At 45.0% G+C, this 24188-nt stretch overlaps 2 protein-coding genes across 2 annotated transcripts; both read right to left on the reverse strand.

Annotated features, from left to right (window-relative positions):
* Nucleotides 1-14886: 14886 nt before the first annotated feature.
* LOC100285015 (uncharacterized) lies at nt 14887-15804 on the reverse strand. The gene has a single exon (NM_001366711.1). The coding sequence runs from the start codon at nt 15752-15754 to the stop codon at nt 14942-14944; it is 813 nt and encodes a 270-aa protein (NP_001353640.1). The 5' UTR covers nt 15755-15804; the 3' UTR covers nt 14887-14941.
* Nucleotides 15805-16891: 1087 nt separating this feature from the next.
* Nucleotides 16892-20767, reverse strand: LOC100279741 (uncharacterized). Its single transcript, NM_001152699.1, is given in 3 exon segments — nt 16892-17511; nt 17872-18258; nt 20279-20767. Coding segments are annotated over 3 exon segments (1044 nt in total). The 5' UTR covers nt 20573-20767; the 3' UTR covers nt 16892-17148.
* Nucleotides 20768-24188: the final 3421 nt, after the last annotated feature.

Raw genomic sequence — 24188 nt, forward strand, 5'->3', positions numbered from 1 at the left:
TCAAGATCAACATCGTGACTGTCATCCCAATTTTCACATGAACCCCAAGAGATGAACAAAACTACATAACAGGGTAGTATTTAGTCCAATGTCGGCCGAATACACCAAACTTCTACATAGGGAACTACCCAACTTCCTAGAAAAAATCTAAGTCAAAATCTCAAGGAAGAGGGAGCGACAGTGTTAGGCGTCTGGCCGGTAGTGCAGCGATGTGGTCCAGCAATGCCAGGCACTGCAAAAGAGGCAGAATCACCTCAAACTTCACTAACATTTTGCATAGAGAGAATCAAGAAGACTGATGAAGTTTGATCATGAACAAGTCAATGATCCTCGCATAGATTCAAAATCCTAAAGAATGATGGGGTTTTGTTGGGGTTTTTCTCAAACGAAATCAACCTAAAGAAGAACGAATCTTGCCCATGATCTGCCCAACCGTGAAGCTTAAAATTATCAAGGCAAGGTCTTCCAATAGAAGGTGTCCCCAAAACAAACTTCCAATACAAGAACTCGAAGGTTCTTCACAAATCCACAACATAAGGGAAGGGCAGAACACAAGAGCGAAATGAACCAAAAACCTTTAGTGGAAACAAAACTAAGATTTTGATTCAACGAAACCTGTGGGTGGAATCGACCACCCTTCCTCAGATAACACGGTGAATATTACAAAATCACAGACGCAGTAGTTCAAAGCACTATGGGTCTCTAGCTACAAAACTATAGTAGTCTAGGGAATGGAAAACTACAAGTGCTAAAACCCTAAGCCAAAGAGATGGTTTTAACAATACCCCTACCCATTTATTTATAGAGGGTCATTACTACATCCTAAACTACCCCTAGATACATAGAGCCAATGCACTTAGCTGGAGCGAAATGGACCAACTGCTAGAGTTTTGGTCTAACAGCCACACGCTCGACATGAAGTTGCTTCGCCTCGATGCACCCTTCGTGATGATGCCATGTGCCACCTCAGATTCCTGCTAGAACCGCCACCACCGAGTTTTGAGACCAAAATAGGTCGACAACTCACCGTTCGTAGTGTTGGGTGGTTTTTTGAGGTTGATCCACCAAACCATCGTGAGTATCACACCGCGTGCGTGTCCCCCATGTCATGGACACGTGTCCTACAAGTCCTCGACCATACCAGCAACACGGCCTGCTCCACCACGTCCTCATGCTGGTGCATGTCCTAGGTGTCAGCCACGACTGCTAGTCATCCAACGACTTTTGTCCCTCGGTCAAGTCCCAGCACTCACCATCCTAGTGCATTGATACGAACCCGCAAGACTTTCACCTTCGCCGTCGACCACCGTCCATGTGCTCCACACCTGCACACCACAAGCTGACCGGCATGGTTGCACAAACATAACACACGCCTCAGTTAGTCCATGACTCAACCTAAGATGCTACCCATTGGCAATCACTCATCATCAACCTGAACCATAAGGACAAATCAACCTTGTGTTCGCAGATAATTTTTCTAGGAATAGTCCAGAAGGAACTAGGGATCTTGATGACCCAACTCTTGTTAATGCATCTGCCTCCTCATTTTTGGATCATAGAATACGTGTGAAATCAATAACATCAAATTTTCCTTTAAGTTTTCTAAATTCTTGACAATAGCTCATCATTTTATCATCATTGCAAGTCCACTCCATATTAACTTGATTCATCACAAGCAGTGAGTCGCCTAGAATTTATACTTGGCGAATGCTTAGGGCGCTGACGATTCTCAAACTCTACAACATTGTTTGACGCTATAAAGAGGATTTGTAGGACATATCTAAACTTTTCACCCATTTGTGGGGTGACCACCACCCCTACCCCTGCTCTAGTCAGTTGTAGAGATCCATCAAAATTGATGGTCTTGTAATCCATAGGTGTTGATTTGTCCGACGACATTTGTAACTCAGACCATTCAATCATGAAGTCAATGAGAGCCTAAGGTTTGATAACAGTTCACAACTTGAAGCTGATATCATATATCCTAAGTTCAATGGCCCATTTTGCAATTCTGCCAATGGCATCTTTGTTGTGCAATACTTCTACCAATGTTGAAGATGTGTGTACCTCAATTTGATGGGCATGAAAATAGTGTACCAACTTGCAGGAAGTAAGCAGTGCATATGCCATCTTTATAATATGAAAATATCTTAGCTTAGATTCATTTAGTACCTCCGAGACGATGTAGACTAGAAACTGGACCACATGGATGTTATCAGGACTCTGTCATTTTACCACCAATGTTGTGCTGAAACATGCATTGTATCCAAGATGTACAACTACAGGATTCCTCCTACCCTTAGGTTAACCAACACCAAGAGATTGGTTAGATATTTCTTGAGCTCGTCCAAGGCTTATTGGGCCTCACTGGTCCATTCAAACTTGTCTTGTTTCTTTGTTAACTTGAAGAAAGGGAACCCACACATACCGAGCCGAGATATGAATTTGCTTAGTGATGCAATACATCTTGTGAGCCACTAGATATCTCAGATGTAGCTGAGAGGCTTCATCCTTAGGATGGCGACTACCTTCTCTAGATTGGACTCAATCCCTCTATGTGAAACAAGGTATCCAAACAACTTTCTAGATGGCACACCGAAAGTGCAATTACCGAGATTGAGTTTGATGCTAGAGTTCCTTAGATTGCCGAAGGTTTCTACTCAGACTGACACCATATCCCTTTTGGCCTTCGTCTTGATTACTACATCATCAACATAGGCTTCTACATTTCTGTGTAGTTAGGAGACCAAGCATTTTTAGATTCCCCTATGGTATGTAGCCCCCACTTTCTTTAGTTTGAACAACATAGTGGTGTAGCAATATACGCCAAATGGGCTGATGAATTAGGTCTTGATTTGGTCTTCCTTTTTAAGTGGGATTTGTTGATACTCAGAATAACAGTACAAAAAGGATAACAATCATAGCCAGGAGTGGAGTCCACAATTTGGTAGATTCGTGGTAATGAGAATGGGTCCTTTGGGAAAGCTTGTTTCAAGTCGGTATAGTCAACACACATGTGCCATTATTTATTATTTTTTGCACGAGTACAGGATTGGCTACCCACTCGAGGTGGACTACTTGTCTAATAAAGCTATGCTTCCAAGAGCCGAGTTATTTCTCTCTTCATTACTTCTCTTCTATCTTCAACGAATCGTCGTAGCTTCTTTTTGATGGGCCTAGAGGTAGGACTTACAGTAAGTGTGTGTTGAACCAGCTCCCTTGGGACTCTCGTCATATCAGAAGATTTCCAAGCCAAGATATCTCTGTTGTCCCTAAGGAAAAGGGTGAGCGCGCGTTGCCATTTTGGATCTAGGTAAGCTCCAATGTGAGTGACCATGGTGGTGTTCGCCAGGTCTAGCTAGATCTATTTGCTAAGTGAGGACTCGGCCTGCAGATTAGTGACTTTCTTTGGAGGTGTTAAGATATCCTCCTTGGCCTTGTCTCTTGATGAATTCAGAGCTAGAGCTTCCTTGAGGCTATTGCAATCGGCCTGTATTATTTGGGACTCGACTGGGCTACATCCCTCCTTATCACATGCATAAGACTGTCTTAGGTTTCGTTTGATGGTGATGACACCCTTGGGTGCTAGCATTTTAAGTATGAAATAAGTGCAATGGAGAATTGCAATGAACTTTGTGAGCACTAGTCTTCCAATGATGGCTTGATGGGCTACATCGATGCATATTGCCTCAAAGTGTAAGTTCTCGGTCTAGAAATTGGACTTTGTTCTAAACGTGATAGGAAGATTTATCTTTCTGAGTGGGGTGGTGGATTTGCTGGGAATGATGCCATAGAAGGGCACATGACTCAACCTTAAGACTTTTTCGATGAAGCCCATTTTCTGGTAGGTCTAGGTGAAAAGGATGTTTAGGCTGCTTCCTGCATCGATGAGGACTTGGTGCAACCTTGCATCTCCGACTGTTGTGATGAGAACTAGGGGGTACCGGCTTGGGTGTGGTACGCGATCAGGGTGATATGATCTATCGATGGTGAGGGGCACCTCTAACCATCGTAGGAAACTAGCAGTAGCTAGCTCCAATGCAAAGACTTCCCGCGTTTCTAGCTTCTGCTTCCTCTTGGATTCGTAGGATTCGGGTCCTCTGATGATGTACATAATATCTTGGTTTGGGCACAGGTGTTTTCTTACCATGACCTCTTTTGAGTCACCTTTCTTGCTCCTTTCTGGCTTGGGTGCTTTAGGTGGTGGTTCTTTTAGTAGCCTTTAGACAAACTATTGGATGTGTCGATATTCCTATGTGGTGTGGTTTCACTATAAATATTAGATGCACTGTCCATCCATGATAGATTTGTATTTATTATTGTATTCCTCCCGATTAGGTGGTTTGGTATCTCGACGCTACCGAGTTCCATGCTTGATCGTTTTGACTCGATGATCGAAGTGTCGTTTCTAACCCTTATCTTGCTCGGGCTTCTGTTTGTGTTTCTGCATTTTTGTAGAAGGGGTGGGAGTCGTCACTTCCTCGCTTAAGTAGTATTTGTTGGTGGCCTAGAAGAGGGCCGATAGAACCATGGGTGCCTTTTGGAATGACTTTTGGATTAGTTCCTTATTTGTGAGGCCTTTTTGGAATACATAAATCACTGTTTCATCCGGGATGTGTGATACTTCTGCCTTGATGTTATGCCACTTCTTGATGTAACTATGGAGGCTTTCATCTTATTTTTGAAAAATATGCACGAGGTCATATCGTGACTTTTCTTGCTCATAGGCCATGTTGAAGTTGGCAATGAACACATATTGGAGATCCTTCGAGGAATCGATACAGTTGGTCAAGAGATTGGTCAATCATTTTTGGGTGCTGGCGTTGAGGCACATCGATAAGTAATTTGCCATGACTGTTTATCCCCCATGTGGCTATGATTGATAGTTAGTAGACACCTAACCAATTAGAAGGGTTGGTGTGTCCATCATAAGCGTTAGCGCGGACTCACTCCGAATGGTGAGCTATGGGGGGCTCGAGGGTGGATCTGAGGCGAGTTGGTTATACTGGTTCAGGTCAGAGCCCTAATCCTGTGCAGTGCTGACAATAGTATTGCTTGGAATGTGTTATAGCTTGTGCTGGTGTGAAGTTGTAGAGATATGGGATGATGTTTGGATGGGGGTTGTCTTGCCCTTTTATATCCTAAGGGTAGATGTTATAAGCGAACTAGTATTCTACTAGGGTGGAGTTCGTCCTCCTACTTCTGGGCCTCGTAGCCGCTATGGTCTCGTCTGTTGGGTCGTGCTTCTAGGCCTCGTAGACCCTACAGAGTCATCTATCGAGGCATGCACTGTCGTACCCTTGGTATGGCATTGTGTCTCGTCCACCTAACGATGGGTTCCTGTAGCTACTCTGATTTAGACGTGACGGTGCTTTATGGGTTCTGTTGAGTCAGCTCATGGTGTGGCTTAGGGATGTCTTCACTACAGCTTCATCTATCGTCATCCTTAGCGTCACCTTTCATCATGCGAAGGCGCACGTATGGTATGGCGTATTGCCTCGTCCCCTCCGTCGTATGGGTCACTGTAGAGGCCCCGATGCAAAGGTCTCTATGGTCGGGGTCGTTTAGTCCTACTGTTCAGCTGGGATACGTATCTGACATCGTGCTTGACAGAGTCCCCTTGGTACTGCTTCCATAGTCCGGGCATGACTCAAGATGTCCCCTCGGTACAGTTGGGTCGTTTAGTCCCACGGTTCAGCTGGGATACGTATTCGACGTGGCTTGATAGTACTAGGTCGGCTCTTCCTGAGAGCCGGTTGTCGTCTTATTGGGTTGCTTGACGGGCAAGTTGCTCGGCAGCCTCACTTTGCTGGGTTGCTCGGCAGGCAGGTTGGTCGACAGCTTCTAGGGCCGGTTCTAGCATTTTAGGGGCCCTAGGCGAAAACTAATTTAGAGGCCCCTATTATCTCTCACTCTATATATATTATATATCTAATATATATTTACATATAAAGTTTTTGAAAACATGATTGTTGGTCATAAATATATTTTTCAATAATTCTAGTTTAAAAAAATTACGGTAGATGGAACAGTCACTAAGATTTGATATGCAATAGAGGAATTAGGATAACAATTCACCTCTACGACATTCTCGAAAAATTAATGTAGCAGACAATACTCCATTCAAAAATCTCTTATCTTGGCCTTTTACTCACATGGTGTCGAATTAAAATAAGAGTTTGGGATAAAAATTTTGACTTTAAAATCCTACATAGAATATATCAATGAACAATCATTAGTTCATGAGATTGAAAAATACACACATATAACAAATAATATAATAATTAGTACACTATACACTACGGCTATAGTCATCTAGCGAACACACACTCAGGATGTCGCCACGTCGTGTTAGGAGTTCTACGATGATTTGTTTTCTCTGTGACTGCAATAGGCTCATCGATTTGTTTCTTAGATTTCCAACAAGTTACATCTAGGGAATAGACTATTGAATAGTGTTTGATCCAAAACCAATTACTAAATATCCATAGCACACAATATATACTTATACTTAATATATATTTAGGGGCCCCATAACTTCGAGGGGCCTGGGCGGCCACCCACTCTGCCCACCCCCAGGGCCGGCCCTGACAGCTTCGCCTCAATGGGTTGGTCGGTAGCCTCGCCTCGCTAGGTTGCTCGGTAGATATTTGTTTGGCGGGCGGGTCGGGTTGGTGGGCCATCCCTGGGTGGCATTTTGGGCCTTCCCGCCGAGCTGCTTGGCAGGTGGGCCGCCCAGTTCGTGGGCCGTCTTTGGGAGGGTTGGGGCCTTCTTTGTGAACGTTGTTCCTTGGTACCCAATAGATAATTATCACCATGAAGGTCATGAAGCTTTAGCCAAATCTCATTAGCACTTTTGAGAGTAAATACAAAATCAAAAACATTTGTGCTAAGAGAATTAAACAAGCAATTTTTTGATCTAGCATTTAAGTGAATCTCAATTTCATCACTCGCGGATGGTATGTTGGGGTTTTTAATATGTATCATCCCAGCGCGAGTGACCCTCCAAACACCTAGATCAATCGCTTCTAGCTAGGAAGCCATTCTAGTAGTATAGTGGGTGATGTTAGTGCCATCGAAGCATGGTGGCCTATGGGTATCCATCCCTTTCTCTAAAAAGTGTTGGCTCTATTATCGGTTAAGCTAAAGACATTCCAAATGAGCCAAACCGGGCTCTGATACCAATTGAAAGAGACACAGACACCTAAGAGGGGGTGAATTAGGACTTTTATTTTTCTCGCTAATCTAGGCCACAAATAATTCTACTAAACAAAACCTATGCAAATAACTAAGCAATAAAGTCCAATATAGGTTTTGTCTAAGTGTTACTATCTCTATTGTAAAGGGAGTTATGCAACCTATGTTCCAATACTATATTCTAAACTAAGAATAGTAAAGATTGTAACTTAAGTACTCAATGTAAATGCAAAAGCTAAAGAGAAAGCTAGAGATGCAAACTCCTGTGGATGTGCCGGTATTTTTGCCGAGGTGTCTTGAACCACGCAAGGTTCTGACTAATCCTTGTTGGTGCCCATAGGCAAAGGAAAGCCCACGCGAGGTCCAAGCACCCGGACACGTAACTCCGTAGAGATCCACGGACCTTCTCCATGCGCAAGTGGTGCTCTGCTTCCGGACTCCTCTCGGACGCTCCCCGCCATGTTCACTATCGAGTTTCTAGCCAAAACGTCACGATCCTCGTTCCCTTTGGTACACGATGGTGGCCACAGCACAAACACGGTTGGTGTGCTGTCACAAACTCCGCCCCACTCGATACAATATTACAACGACTAGAGAAAGAGTTGAGGGTTTTGGTGGGTTTTCTAACCACACTCACACAACTAGGAACAACCCTAGAGCAAGTGCGAAGCTATCTAACTAACCTAAGCACTACGCAAAGCACCTACGCTAATCACCGAGTGATTCTATTAAGCACTTGGGTGTTTGGAGCTTTGGTATGTGTCTCTACATTTGGGAAATCTTCTTGATCTCTCCACACTACCAAATGGCTGGCCAAGGGGGTATATATAGAGCCCACCCTCAATTATAGTCATTCGAGGACTGTACCTTTTCTGTGTCACACTGGACCAGTCCATTGCACCACTAGATCGTGGGTTCGGTGCCTCCGCATCAGCTAGACTTTGGCTTCTGTTAGGGAACTCTGCAATAGTGCAGACGTCTGGTGCACACAAATCCAGTTCGATGCCAAAGAGCCATTCGAAACTAGCCATTGTCGACCATGGAAACCGGTCCGGTGCACACGCGAACAGTTTGGTGCGCTAGCTGTAACACCTTAGGTGTTTACCTCAAGCTAAGCAGCAAGTTTGGACCTATGAAATTATGTCCATACGAATCATTATATCCATATCATATTTGTCTCCATCTATTAAGAGTATTCAAAAGATTTCACGAAGTTTGAACCAAATAATCGCATGAAATGACAAATCATATGCTTGTTTAAAACTTCTCGATTAAATAAATGTGAATTTAGAAGTTCAACCAAGCTTTGACATGTTACCCAAACAACTCTATATGAACTCTACACCAAAAGTTATTAAGGGTCCATGTTGAGCAAATGCCAAGAAAATACCACTTTTGGCCTAAAACATCCATATTGAACTTGATAACAACACTACTTTGACCAAACTCGAATTTTAGTTTCTAAGCACAATATGAGGTTTGACCTTTAATCCAATTTGCAGAACAAGTTATAAACAACAAATGTTATATTTAAACCAAGTCATGATTCAATCTCTAAATGTCTGAAACAGTGCCCTCAAGTTGGACCAAAAAACTGATTTTAGGATTAAAAATCTTCTAAGTCTGAAAACAATGTCGATCGGATCAACTTCTGGCATTCTCTAAGTTTTGTTAAGCAACTCGAGTTGGACCAACTATAAAATTTGTTAGTAACTATTAGAGGCACAACATACCAAAAGTTGGTATCAATCGAACCCCACTTGACATATTTTGACAACCAGATTCCATTGAATTTTTAAACATCCACAAACCTATTTTCGTGAGTCAATAACTCTCTAACCAACACTCAAATTATCCTAAGACCTGTGTGAGATTTGTAGAATATAGAGCAAGGAAAATATCGTCTATACTAACTGAGATGCAAATCCAAATAAAAAATGCCATTTTTGCTACCCAAAGTAGCAACTTCAACGTCCGCCATGTGTTTGCTTGTTTGCCTCAATGAGGAACACTTGGGCAACGTGCCCAACTCAGTAGCCACTTTAAATCTTCTAGTCGTACTCCTTTATCCCCCATGCCATCTCCTCCACTGGTCGATGGCCTCAGCCCCATGGTCGTAGCTAGCTGTTCCCCCATGAGCCTCTGCTCCTCACCTCCCAAGCGACCATGTCGGTGCCTAGGCGTCCCTCCTGCCACCTCCCAGCGCCCCTACCTAATGTGTGGCCATCCAGATCGCGGTTGTCGCGCTCCTGGCCTCTGATCCCGACCACCGCCCTCATCTAGGGTTTATGCTGCAGTGACGCCGTGTGCCCTCTCCCTCCAGTCGCGCTCGGCCATCGTCCTGGACGTGTGCCTCCTCACCGTCGTCGGCCGTCGTTCACCGCACCATCGTCTGGCCATGTCTCCTCTTTGACGGTTGCGCCACTCCTCGGTCCTGCTGGCTGCACCTCCGGGCCCTAGCACCAGTGCACGCGCTCCCCCAGGGCATATTCCTGGCCGCACCCTTCTTCCATGGATACCGGTCTACAGCTCCGAGTCGCACCTCCCTCGCCAACCTTGCCCTGCTCAACCTCAGCAACCATCATTCTGTTGCGCCCTCGCTCTGTCATCAATGCATGCTAGGCTGTGTGCCATCGCCTCCAACCTAGTCGTGTCGGCCGACTTCACCCTCTCCGTCGTCTTCTTGATTTGGATAGCAAGCACTGTCATCGTCCAGCCTCTTCCTCAACCCTCCCTTGATGATCCTTCGCCTCTGCGTGCCCTCGACGCTTTGTCCCAGGTTTTGTGCAAACCCAACCACGTCGTTGTATTCGTGTTTGGACCACTCCGGTGCCAACGTCATATACCTCCTAGTCGTCGGCGTCGCGTTCACGTCATGCTTCTCCCATCTATCGTCGATGACTTCACCCTTGCGTGTGCGTGCCTTCGCTCTCTATCCTAATGCCATGCGCGCTAGAGCTTTCCCCCATGTACCGTGACTGCTGCTGTGCTGCCCCGTCTCGTGCTCACTATTCCACGCCTTGACGCTCGTGCTCAATGCCACTGCATGCACTGTTCTGCCAAGTGTCGTGGACGCGCATCAAGTGCTCGATGAAATACCCATGCCAAAAATAATCATCGATCTCATGTCGCCATGCTCCCTTTGAGCCTGTGAATTGGTCGATGATGTGCATGCGAGTGTGGATCGAAGATTTCAATGGAGAAGAAAGCAAGTGAAAAAGGGTGAGATGTTTTTTGATGTTTTTTCGGCTCTTGTTAGGTGTTATATTGTGATGTGTATGAAGTGTTGACGAAATTTCTCATTTGCACGCAATGGCGTGAACTCGTATGTGATTCGGAGAAACGGGCGCGTTGTGTTTGTTTGATGTGATGAGTAGGTTTGAAAATGTCAGTTATGTAAAGGATAAATTGATGGATGTGTGTGCGCCATAGTGTATTGTGTTAGTGCTGTGATAGATAAGTGTAGCATTTCAAATGAAGTAGCCGATAGGTTTTGTATGTGTCACTTGCGATGAATTGTTACTATGGTGAAGTTTTATTTGGATTGCGAGTCATGTGGGGTGTGGCGAAATTAGTGGTGCAAAGGATAAGTTTAGTATTTTAAACGGTTAGTGGACAGGTTCGGTCAATATGGTTAAAATTGATTTTGCTTATGTGGTGAAGTGATGATATGTCGTAGTAGTCATCTCGTCATCTGATTATTGACTTGGCTGATGGTCGTGAGAAATGATTATTGCTACTGTTTTCCTTTGGAATTTTAGAAATTCATAATGAAAGATGCGCATAAGTGCTAGTCTTGGGTGTACAAGTTTGTAGTCTCGTGGAGCTCTAGAATATTTGGTTAGAATCTACTCGTTGGTTTGAACGAAATGTGATGTTTTATTTAGTTGGCGTGCTACACAAATTAACCTAGAAAAGTGGTTTAGAAAAGCTAAATAACTTACTTCTATCTATATTTGAATTCTAGCGTCCAATAATGGTGGGTTTAGTTTGTGGTCTTCTAGTGTCGTGCTTTAGCTACCAAAATGTACGACCGCATATTGTTTAGTGTTTTCTTGCATATTAACTAAATCGTGTAAGTAGGAAAAATGTAACTATTGTGCTTGCTTTTTGCTGCCACTCTTTGCTCATGTCCAGAGAACAACCTTTCTGCCTTGGCCTCCTTAATTAGGAGGAGGCTGTAGAGTACATCATCCTCTACCCTCACCTCGTGGTCAAAGTTTAATTTGAACTTTCTCGTTTTCTCTACTGTATTTTTTAAAATTATAGTGTCTAGCTTGGGCACCTTACACCTAATATTCTCCCATCCACATTCGTCTATCTCTGTGATGCCTTTGTTAGGGCAAGGCCATGAATGACCCCATTCTACCATTTTTGGTGCGAACGTCAAGTGACAACAACCCCTTTAGGAAGGTTTATTTCTAGCTCCACACTAGGCTCTGGTGCTAATCCTCATACATTTCCACAGATCTATTAGGGATATGGAAGCCTTGAAGGACATTTTGGATGTACATCTCGGTGTGCTAGAGCACATATCTCATTGAAACCCTTGTTAGTGATACCATTTGTTGCCTTCCTCTATAACAATTCTAATGTGCTACCGAACTTCTTGTAGCCCTGTTTACAGTTTGGGTACAATAAAGTTTTATGGTCTTTTAACATGCGCTTCAGTGTTTTCTAACATTTCCATTGTCATAGTCTTCCTCTTCATCATGCAATATTTGTGCTAGAGCATTGTTTTCTATAGGATCTTTAGCCTCACCCATTACAACATCTACAAAGGAACTGTAATAAGCAATTTGGAATTGTGTCGTCATCCTCTTCATCATCCTTTAGACCTCTATTTTTCGTACTTTATCTAACAAATATAGTTAGACATGAAACCCATTTGTAGCATGTGGAGGTGAATTAGTGCCATTGAAGAGTATTCTCTCTTGTTTTTACAATCTCTATACATGGACAACAAATGAATCCTCTTTGCTTGTGTCTTAGCCATCTTGAGAAGATAGTGAACGCCTTTAATATATTATTTGCATCGTCGATCGATGTTGTATATTCATTGATTATCCATCTATATTATTAGTACAAAATATTATTGATGCAATCTTATATATATATAACATATTATCACTGTTCTTTTCTCTCACTGTTATGTTTTTATCTAAATTATATTACCATGATATAGATTACAAGACATATGACATAAACTCACTGATTTACCCTCTAAATTATACAATCAACTACATAATTCCAGAAATCTAAACAAAGCAAGTAACTATTTCAAACTATTGAAATTCTTAAACTTTTCTCACACTTAAATTAGTGAAATCTTTAATAAATTCTAAAAAATTGGGCAACACCTCTCTTCTTTGAAGCTTATGCACCATGAAAAGAGTTTCTCTCTTATTTCCCCTAAATTCTATTACCTTCATAAATACTAATATAACACTAATTTTCCCGTAAATTAAACAATCAACCACAAAATTTAAGAAACCTAAACAAAGTAAGTAATTATTTCAACCATACTATATGAGAGGATAAGATTCCTAACCTTTTTCGCACTTAAATGAGTGAAATCTTCAACAAATTCATGAAAAAAAGACAACACCTCTCCTCCTTGAGCTTATGGCGCCATGAGCTTATGGCGCCATAAACAGAGCTCCACTTTGTTATTGGCACTAGCTTGAGGAGGGTGAGGGTTGTAAAGCGCATAGTTTAGTATCAATTTATGTCTCCAACAGGTACTAATGTGAATGTTTTAGTACCGATTGAAGACAATAATCAGTACTAATATGCATAGTACATGTTGGTGTCTTCAACTGATAAGTATTCAAATTAGCATTGGTTGAAGACATCAACTAGTACTTAATCCTTGCGGTAGTTAATATCGGTATTGATATTATTGTTAACATCGGTTCTTAAAAAATCGGCAATGAAATTAAAGGACCGAAGCCCTACTCTTATTAGCTGTAGTCTCATTACCAATATTGATTGTTGCACAATTTATCTGTGCTATCCCATAGTTTTTTGGTTCGGAACTTACCTTTAGAAGGTGAATAGATGACAAATAATATATGTCGTTGGCCACAATATATTAGTAGTTATGATCATAGTTACTTGTTAGTTAATACTATATCTGTTCTCGAATATTTGTCATCTGTTAGTTTATATTTAAACTAAAACATGACAAATAAAAAAGAATGGAGGGAGTATTTAAGAAAATATTCAGTTACGGATTTATTCAAAAAAAAAGTACACAAGTGAACCATCGTATCATCGTTATCATAAATGCAGAATTACATTTTTAAGGGCAGTACATGTTGTAAAATTAGAGAAATAAGTGACATGCTTCCTTCATATTTAAATAAATTAAATATTCTAATTCCGAATAAAACAAGCATATAACTCAGATAAATGCCATATATAATTATTGCAGCAATGAACAGTAGCAATTCTAGAACATGTAAACATGTAAAATAGCTACTCAGATCCATTTCATAATTAAACATGGCTTGCAGATGAAGAAGGCAGATTAAACTAATAAACATGATTGTTTATCTTAAAATATTGCTCTCAAAATAGCGGGTTGCTGTAATAAACAGCCCTCCAACGCTAATAGGTGATCAGAGATCCTCGACTAACGTGACAGCCCTATCTTACTAAATCAGGGTTTTAGATCAGATGTAATAAGCCTAATAATCAAATATAAAAACTAATAGTAAGGAGCTGTGTACTAAATAAAATAACAGAATTTAACACAGGTAAACAGCCTCAACAAAGAGAGATTTAATTAGGCACAAATAATATCAATGCTAAAAATGATAATACACTAAAACCCAGACTGTCACGTTGTCTCACTACACCGCTATCATCATCGAGCACACAAATCCGCCCACAACAGTGCAATCACACCCAAGTATTTAATACTAGCAGATTGCACAAAATTAAACAATAAATAAAGTGAGATAATGGGTAACTCACAGCACGTAGAAAATCTACGTGGGAAGACCAGCTCAGCGAACACAAGGTTCTGTCCCAGAAAACCAATTCCGCCGCCCACGTCCGGGCCTGTACGGCGGGAGGTTGACGGAGATACTAGAGCCGCTGCCGGAGCCGAGGGAGACGTCCACGGCACCAGCCCGAGAAGACGAACACCGCGCAGCAGGGAGCCCAGGCACCAGGCCACGGTGGACAATAATCAGAACAGACAGAGCACCACACAGGTGCACTGGTGAGACAACAGAGCGCAGGAGAACCTCGCTGCGCACAAGCAGTACCACCTCCACCTTTTTCCACCAGCAGGATTAACACCAGAACACCAAGAATCGAAGGAATCGATCCAAATCGTGACTGGAACCGAGAGGAGGAATAGGAACAGAGAGCTGGGATTTTTGGCGAGTTGCAGAGCAGGGAACAAGTTTCCATACTTAAGGAACCGAGGGAGAAACGGTTGCAGAAGGGCGGCGTAGAGATCGGCGAGCGCAGAACTGCTCGTCTTCAGAACGCCGCCGCCACCCTGCCTTTTCTCCGCTCACTCGCTCGCTCACGGCTGTTGCTGCTGCCCTAGTAAAACATGCCTCCGTGGTGGGCTGCTCGGCCACCGAGCCTTGAAGCGGCCCACCCAGCTGTTTTTTTTAATAATAAGGTGAAAACACAAAATCGGACAGCAGTACATACAAACCGGCCACGAGAGAGAAATCAGAGAGATGCCAAGGAAAACAAAACAGAACGAAGCACACACTGCTCACGCGCAAAGCAGTAGGGCCATGCCACCCAAAACAACCACCGGCGTCATCCACGCCGCGCTCCCTCTACCATCCGCGGCGACACTGGTGTCTTGTGCCCCATCCACCGCAGCGGACGGCTGCGCTGGCACATCGTCGCCGCTCTTTGGGACGCCCCCCTTGTGCCCTGGTGCCGCCTTTCCAGGCACCGGCGCCTCTGCAGACTGTCCTGGTGCCGGCGCAGAAGAAGCCGTGTGGAATAGCTGCGGGGGCAGCAGCACGCTGTCGACGGAGTAGACGGCGAACGGGAAGCGAGCGAACAGCGTGCTGCTGATGGGCACGTCGACGACGCCAGTGGAAAGGTTCACCAGGGGGTTCGTGGTGCTGGCGGTGACGTTGACACTGTACATGCCGGCGGGGCCCGACGCCTCGGTGTGCAGCGGGTTGCTGGCCGTCTGGAACGTGGCGAGGCTGTAGTAGCGGGGCAGGACGTGGTAGAGCAGCAGCTGGATCTGGTCTTGGTCTGCGAGGGCGTTGAGCGTGCCGGCGGCCTTGAGCTTGGCGAAGGCGTTGTCGTTGGGCGCGAAGAAGGTCAGGCCGTCGTACGAGTTCTTGAGTTGGCTGCTGATCTGTTCCGTTATCCGGGTGGCGTTCAGGAGGCGGAGCAGAGTGGTGTACTGCCCGCCATTTTCCAGGATGCTGGTCAGGTTGTTGTTGGTGGGCTCGGGTGGTGCCGCCGGGGCAGGAGCAGGAGCAGGGGCGACGTCGTCCGCAGCCGCTGCCAAGAGGGAAGGGAGGAAGAGAAGAAGCGGGATGACGGTGTGGCAGGCCATTAGTCTCGGGACGCTCTGGACTGGAGGCGACTAGCTAGGGTACAGTACAGTGAGCTACCTATAGTGTGTCGTGCGTGTGGTGGGTATTTGAAGAAGAGGAGGATCACATCACATGGCTCTCGTTCATTTCCATCGTACGTGCGCACGTAGGTTCGTGGTCCAGGCGGTGAAAATTTGGCCGCTGGCTGCGGTAGGCGTGGCGTGGCTGTCACCCGGGCGGCCGGAGGTGATTCACATTCCACAGGTCGTCTACCGCCGCTAGCAGCCAGCCCTTGTCATCCACCAGTACGTAGCATGCATGGAGTAACCACATAGCTATAGATGGACTGACAGCTCCTGATAAATGTTATAACTAACATGCCTCTCTTCGCAGACGACCAAATAATAATTGTTGCCCCTGTTGGTCAGCTGCTAGAGACGCATTAATATAATTGTTGAAGGTTCCATGTGAGTTTAATTCATCAGCGGTTCTCAACCACGAGAGCCGGAACGGAACAGAAACTCTTCCACGCTGGCGCTGGCGGTCGTGGCCGTCGTTCTGTCCGCGTTAGGTGCGACGAAAGCAAGAACAAGCTCGCCGCGGAGTTCAACGACGGCCTCGGCCGCCTCCTGGCCAACCTCGGCTGTAGCCTCCATGGCTTCCGCTACTCGCTTGCTGACCGGCCTGTACGGCTTCGCGAGTGCAACCTTTGCAAACCCATCGGCTGCTGGTATGTCCACCCATTGTACATTCAGTTTTGCTGACCTGACCATTACATATATATCGACGATTTTATGATGCAGGATTTGTGCGGAAGACCCTGCGAGAAGCGCAAGCATTTTACTGGTTCTGTCTGGGACGGCTCGTACCTGACGGAGGCCGACGCCAAGCTAGCCGGCAACGGTGGTCCGCCAAAGTTCACCGTGCCCCTTCAACAAGTTGGTGCACAGAAAATGACACATGTTTTCGTTTCATCTTTTGCATAAACCAAAATGCCCCGTGGCCTGTAGCAATAAGTTGCCAAAAGAATTGACGGAGAAGCAAGAAGAATCACCCTCGCTATTTCCTTGTCCACCAAACCAGTGTTGAACATATAAAACCCATTGCCACTGTCGCATTAAACATGATGTACGTCAAACTCAGAGTGACAAGCTAATGACCAGCCAACCAAATGCAGTTACTGCGCAACAGTTTATTTCCAGACAACAAAATACACCGAGGCAAACATAACATCACAAATCTGTATCGTCGAGAAAAAAATTTGCTTATCATGAGATTCACCAGCCCACAGGAGGAGGAACTCTGTATTTTCATTATCCTGCCAACAACCTAACTAATTTAGGGCAGGCTGCAATGGCAGCTTGGCAAGGACAAAACACCAAGCACAGACCTGGATTCATCCTTGTTACTCAGCTCAGCTGAACAAATTGGGAATGCAGGCCCCCGAGTCAGGGTTCTGCTGCTCCTTCCAGATACGGCCTGTGACGCGCAGCTTCAGCTCTTTCCTATCTCCACCTGAGAAGAAGAGAGCCATGTTGCGCTGAATTATTAGGCCGTCATGGCTGTCCCTAACCTTCCGGTGGCTGTCCCGGATGCTGCGGGGCGTTCCCTCCCATATCATCTTCCTGCCATTTGCACCAACCTCAAGGCTATAGCTGTAATTCCTAGAATCATTTTCGTCACCCATAAATCGTAGGAAAGCCATGTATACTGGTGCCAACCCAAGCTGAAATGCCTCAAAGTGCAAGCAAAAGTACTGCCCAAAACAATGAAACACCTACAAGGAGATAAGATAGATCAGACAAAATTCAATTGATTCAAAAATAGATAAAGCATAACTCTGTTATATATGATACTAGTGCATTGTAGTCAGAAAATCTTGTTTCACTATCTGGATACATAACATGTGTTTGGTTCATGTATTTCCAATGAGTGAAAAGAGCTGATCACGGGATAAGTAAACCCCTGTTATCTATATTCTATGTTAACATAAACTGATAAAACAAGGCATGAAGGCAATCAAGAAACCACTACAACTTAATTCCAATCATCTGCACTACTATAAATCTTATGTAACTGATTAAAAAAGAAAACAACCAAGAGATCAAGAAAACTACAAATGTATGGAGATGCTTACAGTTAGCATCCAGGTTGCATTTTCAACCTCTCTTGGGTTGGACTTGACATAGCGGTGATTAAATGTGCATCCAGAGTGCATGTCCACTTTATGATCATCTCGTAGATGTGCCACAAGAAAAGGAATATCCCCAACAACTGAACATTCAGAACCAGCATAAGGACAGTTGTATGGCCTAAAACTACACTGTGACTCATGGCTTAGTTTGCTGTAGTATGGGAAGACTTCTGGACATCCAAGAGAGTAGTATCTGCAGGGGAGCTCAAGTGATTCAGCCACTTTTTCTAATGCCAGACACCTGATGTCACCGAGCTCCTGTCGACAAGTTGGGCAGCGGTTGTGCACCCGAGTTTTGCAGGTGGAACACAGAGTATGACCATTTTGGCACTGTAACATAGGGGAAAATATCGGTCAGTTACAAGCAAATTTTTATGCCGACTGTTGAGTCATGACTTTCAAATGCTAAAACTAGAAAAATTAAAGTTTCATATAATAAATACTAAAACTAGGATGTATGGTTTCATTTAAATGGTTTCTAGAAGAGATGAACAACAGGGAACGGAAAATAGTTAGATCAACAAACATATATTGTTCAATGTACTAGACAAATAAAGGATTATACTAACATAATGGATATGAAAGATACGTACATACAGGTACAGCTTCATCTCTAAAGTGTTGTGTCAAACTATAAAATTCAGACCACACAGCAGACAGCAACATTTGGTATGTACTTAGTTTTAACCATTACTGGTGTACTGGAAATATTGCTTGACTAGTGAATTCTAAAAGATCCAAACAAGCTAACATGCAGAAAAGGACACCATGTAATTGCAATACTTTTAATTCAATGTACAACTAATTAACCTTTCTTACAGATGTGTATCCTAATGCGTACTATCCTTATATAAGAAATCATCTGTGTGCTCTGGCAAGTTATCACCAAACTGAAAAATTATGAAAATGTGTTATGATGGTCAGCTTAAGCCCTTTGAGTAAGAAACAAAGAAACTTCAACACCCTCACCTCCAACACACACAGAAAGAGTAAAAGAAAAGGAAATCAAATAAGAAGGTAGACAAAAAGAAAATGCACAATACTGCACCATTCTAGTACTTGCTATTGGCTAGTCAGGGATCATTTCCACTAAGTACATAAAGATTTTTTCCCCTTCACTTCCAAATGGGAATTTTGTATATAGAGAAATGAACAAAGGAGCTCAAAAAGGAAATTTTGAATAACTCATCAAGCAACAGGAAACTTATTGGTCGAGATTTTTACTGGTCAGTTCAGAATCAAACATGAAAGCATTAGAGCATCCTACTGTTGAATGAATGTTGTGTTATTTGAGACTTTGAGTTAGCAAAAAGACACATATGGAATCATAGTGTGCTATTGAAACGCTGCCTGGTGAGGAATATATAAGGAGCGTAAAGTAAATCAATTCCACAATTATTGAATTGTTCAATTTTGGAGAGACCTGTGAGAACTACGCAAAAACAGTAATCCACAATGAATTCTTAGGCTCAGAGGTATCCAATATACATAACAGTGTCTTAAGAAACAAATGATCGATTATACCAAAAGGACGTCTCTAGTTTGCAAAAACTACACCTTTAAGTATATGTTCAAGAAAGTATGCAAACACAGCATCCTTAAAAGTGCAGATAAACTAGAAAAAGAAACTGTTGGGACTTTTTTATTAGGTACATATAAGGGCATAGATGTTGCTTTCAAAGGAACCCAGCACTTTGTAAACATCTGCCCTAACGCTCATCCCCGCTTCTCGGTGTTAAATACACTGCATGCATTGAATAGACAAATGCCACGAATGACCAGGCTAATTCAATCCTCATCTATTAATGCTCTGTCACATATTCTGATTCCAGGCAAACGCATAAACTCACTCAAACGAGATGCTACTCAATGTGGCACACTGATTTCATTCAAAGACTAGAGACCATGGAGGAACAGCTAAACACAAAACATCACTACTAATGAATATTGAAGGAAGTTAGATTGGTAACATCAATTGTCAAAGCGACGATTCGAATCATATCTTATGATTCTCTGTATCTAAATTCTAAACAGCAACTATTACACAGTTAGCTATTCGGTTTGCAGGAAGCAGAACACGAGCAAACGCATGCCAAATATTTATGATAGTTGAAAAAACAAAAGTTGGTCCTCCTGACAAATGTACCGATTACGCATGCGTGCCTAGGACAGAAAGATCGCGGAGAATTAAGCGGCCAGGTCTCCCCATGACCAAGAACCCCGAGCACAAGCAGCAAAGATCCTAACCCTATATTGGTAGTAGCAACAGATCACACAACCTCAGCCATGGTAGGGCTAACATGCCAAGATCCCGAAACTAAGGCACGAAAAGAATCTGGGCGGTGCGCACCTGGTGGATGGGCGGGTACATGGAGTTGGTGCAGACGGGGCACTCGAGAAGCTCATGCACGCCCGTGGCCGGAGATATCACCAGCGGCCCAGCTCCCGCTACCGTCCCGGCGGCACCGGCGCGGTCGGAGACGACGACCACGTTGACGGCCGCGGCGGCGGCGGCGGCAGCACCGGCGGTAGAGGAGGATTTGAGGAAGGGGCGAGGGAGCTGGGACGAGGTGACGGCGGCCGTGTCGTCGTCGTCCTCCATGCCATCGGAGTAGGACACGCACTCGATGCTGTCCAGCTCCATGTCCCGCAGCAGATCGAGCCGAATCTTGACGGGTGCCTGACTTGTGTCAAACCACCCCCTCTCTCTCTTCTCGTGCGGTCCCGGATTGTTGGACGAGGTGCTCCAGGCTCCGAGGACTCGATCGAAGAACTCCACGGGCGCGGGGCAGCGGCGGGGTGAGCCGGGGAGGGAAGGAGAGCGGAGCCGAGGGGATGATGGCGAAGGGAGGAAATGGAGGAGAGGAACAAATTTGGGTGGGGTCGGCAGTTGCGGCAGGTGGCGGTGGGGGCACTTATGCTATCAGCCTATGGGCAACGACTGAAGCCCTGAGGTATAAGCGTGAAAGTAAAATATGTCATTCATTAGATTGTAATACAACTGTAAGTAACATTTAACACTTAAAATCTTTCATCACCAGCTAATTACCTTTATAAAAAAACTAAATAAACTATGGTTATATTATGGTTGGATCATAATCTAACGAATGCATGCTTATATATGCTCCTTGTGGCTTGATCAAGTAACGAGTTGAGTCTGGCTTGCTTCGCTTCTCTAGTGAATCTAAAAAGTTGTCTCGGCTCGTCGAGCCAATAAATCTGACCATAAACATGAAATCGATATCCAAAATATAATATAAAATATAAAAATAATTTAAGTACCATATTTTAGATTGGTAAAATAAATATATTACTAATGTAATATAGAAAATAGTTTAGTTTTGTACAATAAACTCAAAAAACATAAACTAATTGTTTATATAGTGCTGACAATATATATTAATTAGGATTTTATATAATAAATTGTTGTTGTGTGAAGCCAAGAGACTCAAAAACATAAACTAATTGTTTATATAGTGCCGACAATATATATTAATTAGGATTTTATATAATAAATTGTTGTTGTGTGTTGAGCTCTAAAAAGAGCAGTGCGGACGGTCCGGCCCCGAGGCCGGACGGTCCGCGGTCCGGACTGTCCGCGGTGGTGGCGCGGACGGTCCGCGCGCGCGCAGAGTCAGTTAGGTTCCTAGTTTCTCGCGGGATTTGTTACCTAAAACCGCGGGATTAACTCGGGAAACAGTTGGAAACGGATCCAGACCTCCCCTTTATATAGATGAAGGGCTACGGCCGATTGAACCCCCAACAATCGAACCAATACAACTTCTATCTCGCATTTATTTTCAGCACAATTAGGAGTAGTTCTAGTCTAGTTCTAGTTTAGCCCTAGTTTAGTACTCCAATCCCCAAATTCTCTGCCTCTCCTCGACTCTACGTCGATTAGAGGAGTCTAGGTCGGCCGGCCCGAGCCTAGACAACTCCTAGGATCTCTCCTCCCCGACGGGGTCCCTCCCGGGAGCGAGATCCAGGCGCCGCCGGCGATCTTCCGCCGCCCCTGCGCACGCGCGGACCGTCCGGCCCTAGAGCGCGGACTGTCCGGCCGTCAGGCAGGGAACCCGAGCTCCTGCACCAGGTCGCGGACCGTCCGGCCCTGTGCCGCGGACCGTCCGCGTCTGACCAGAGAGCACCGCCACGTCGCGCCAGGTCGCGGACCGTCCGGCCCCAAGCCGCGGACCGTCCGCGCCTGACCAGAGAGCACCGCCGCTGGTTCTTTTGAGTGATTGGCGCCTCCGAAAAGGTGTCAACATACTTTTGGCGACTCCGCTGGGGAATAGGTGTCTAGATCTGCTAAAAATCGGCCCATAAATGGCCGGTTCTAAGGATCACACCAAGATCTCCACTACCAACATCATCAAGCCGGCCATGGAGGCGCTCCCAGCTGATGACCAAAGGCCCTTTGAAGACCTCGTAATGCGCGATGAGAAGGAGGTGATGCGGCAATGGAACGAACAACGCGACAAGGAAGAGGCGGAACTGCTGCATAAACTCTCCGAACGGCGCAAGGAGGCGGCAGACAAGTACTTGTCACACTTCATGGTGGATCGCCACCAGAAGATCGTCCGTCAAGGGGAGATCGATATGGAATCTCTCCTACCTCCACTGCAGGGTCCCGCTGTAAGTACTCCAGATCTATCTCTTACGACTTTCATGGATCAACGAGGAGATCAGTTAAAGCAATATGTAGATGAATCTATTAAAATGCATTTACGTGCATACGAGAAATCAGCTGCTCCTAATTTTCCATCGCGAGAGTCTAATACAGTGCCACCCACGTCAAACACATCGGCTATAAACGGGTCACCTTTGACCCAACCATCATATGGTATGCCGATGCACGCTTTCGTGTCACCATCACAGCCGCAACCACTAGGCACGCGGCAGGTACTGGACGCGACCGGACCGTCCGAGCATCATCTCAGACAGTCCGGTTATACCGCGGACCGTCCGGCGTATTTCGCCGGACCGTCCGACCAGATGCCGGCCCGCACACAAAACACTCAGGTCGCACCGTACATGGCCGGACCATCAGGGTACAACCCTGAACACTTCGGCCCCATCACGGACCGTCCGGTGCATCACGCCGGACCGTCTGGATATGTTGCGGACCGTCCGCCATCTTACGCCGGACCGTCCGGATATGGCATGAACCGGCCGACGTATTACGCTGGACCATCCGACTCTACACGAGTCCATGCACAGACTGCCCAAGTCACGCCATATATGGCCGATCCATCCGGGTACAGCCCTGGACCATTCGGCCCGATCGCGGACCGTCCAGTTCTTTACGACAGGCGGTCTGGGTACGAGACTACCCACGTAGCACCATATACGGCTGGACAATCCGGATATACCTTCAGACCATTTGGCCAGGTCGCGGACCATTCGGCCTCTTACGCCGGACCGTCCGGATATGCATACGCAGAGCCAAGAGCTGCGCAATACGCACAGTTCCCACATTCATCGCAGCAACATTATGGTGCCCCACCAGCAACACATTATAATCATGCCATACCACCTCATGGACATAGGGCTGAATACTATTCGGCCACAAGAGAGCCTGAGGGGTATAGGGCAGGAGCTGGTGACATTAATAGGACACCTAACACACACCTCAAACATACCTGGGAGGAAAGCCGACAGAGTAATGTCAGGCAACCTGAAATCTCCACCCACAAACTCAATGGATGGTCGCCAGACATGGCAGAGAGGGTCAGAGACGAGGTAGCCGGGATGTTCAGGGACAAACTCGGTGTTAGTGTGTCAGGTACAGGGCAATCGTATCGGAAGCCTTATAGCCACCGATTCGACACCGTGCCATACCCACAGGGAACTAGAATACCAGACTTCTCTAAGTTTTCTGGTGAAAGTGGGAAAAGCACACACGAACATATAAGCCAATTCATAGCACACTTGGGAGAATTGGCTGATGGGGAAGCCTACCGCGTTCGTTTATTCTCGTTGTCCCTTACTGATACTGCATTTGCATGGTACGCAACTTTGCCACCAAACTCTATTAACTCTTGGGAAGAATTAGAGCAGAAATTTCATGAACACTTCTTCTCAGGAGAACATGAGTTAGAATTGGCTGACTTAGCTTCAGTCCGACAGGGGCCTGAAGAATCGGTTAATGACTATATCCGGAGATTCCGGGACACTAGAAACCGATGCTTTCAGATTCATGTCGCAGAAAAACAACTGACAGGGCTAGCTTTCAATGGGTTGCGACCCTACTTAAAAGAAAA

The sequence above is a fragment of the Zea mays genome, chromosome 4, assembly GCF_902167145.1.
Source record: "Zea mays cultivar B73 chromosome 4, Zm-B73-REFERENCE-NAM-5.0, whole genome shotgun sequence".
NCBI classification, from domain to species: domain Eukaryota; kingdom Viridiplantae; phylum Streptophyta; class Magnoliopsida; order Poales; family Poaceae; genus Zea; species Zea mays.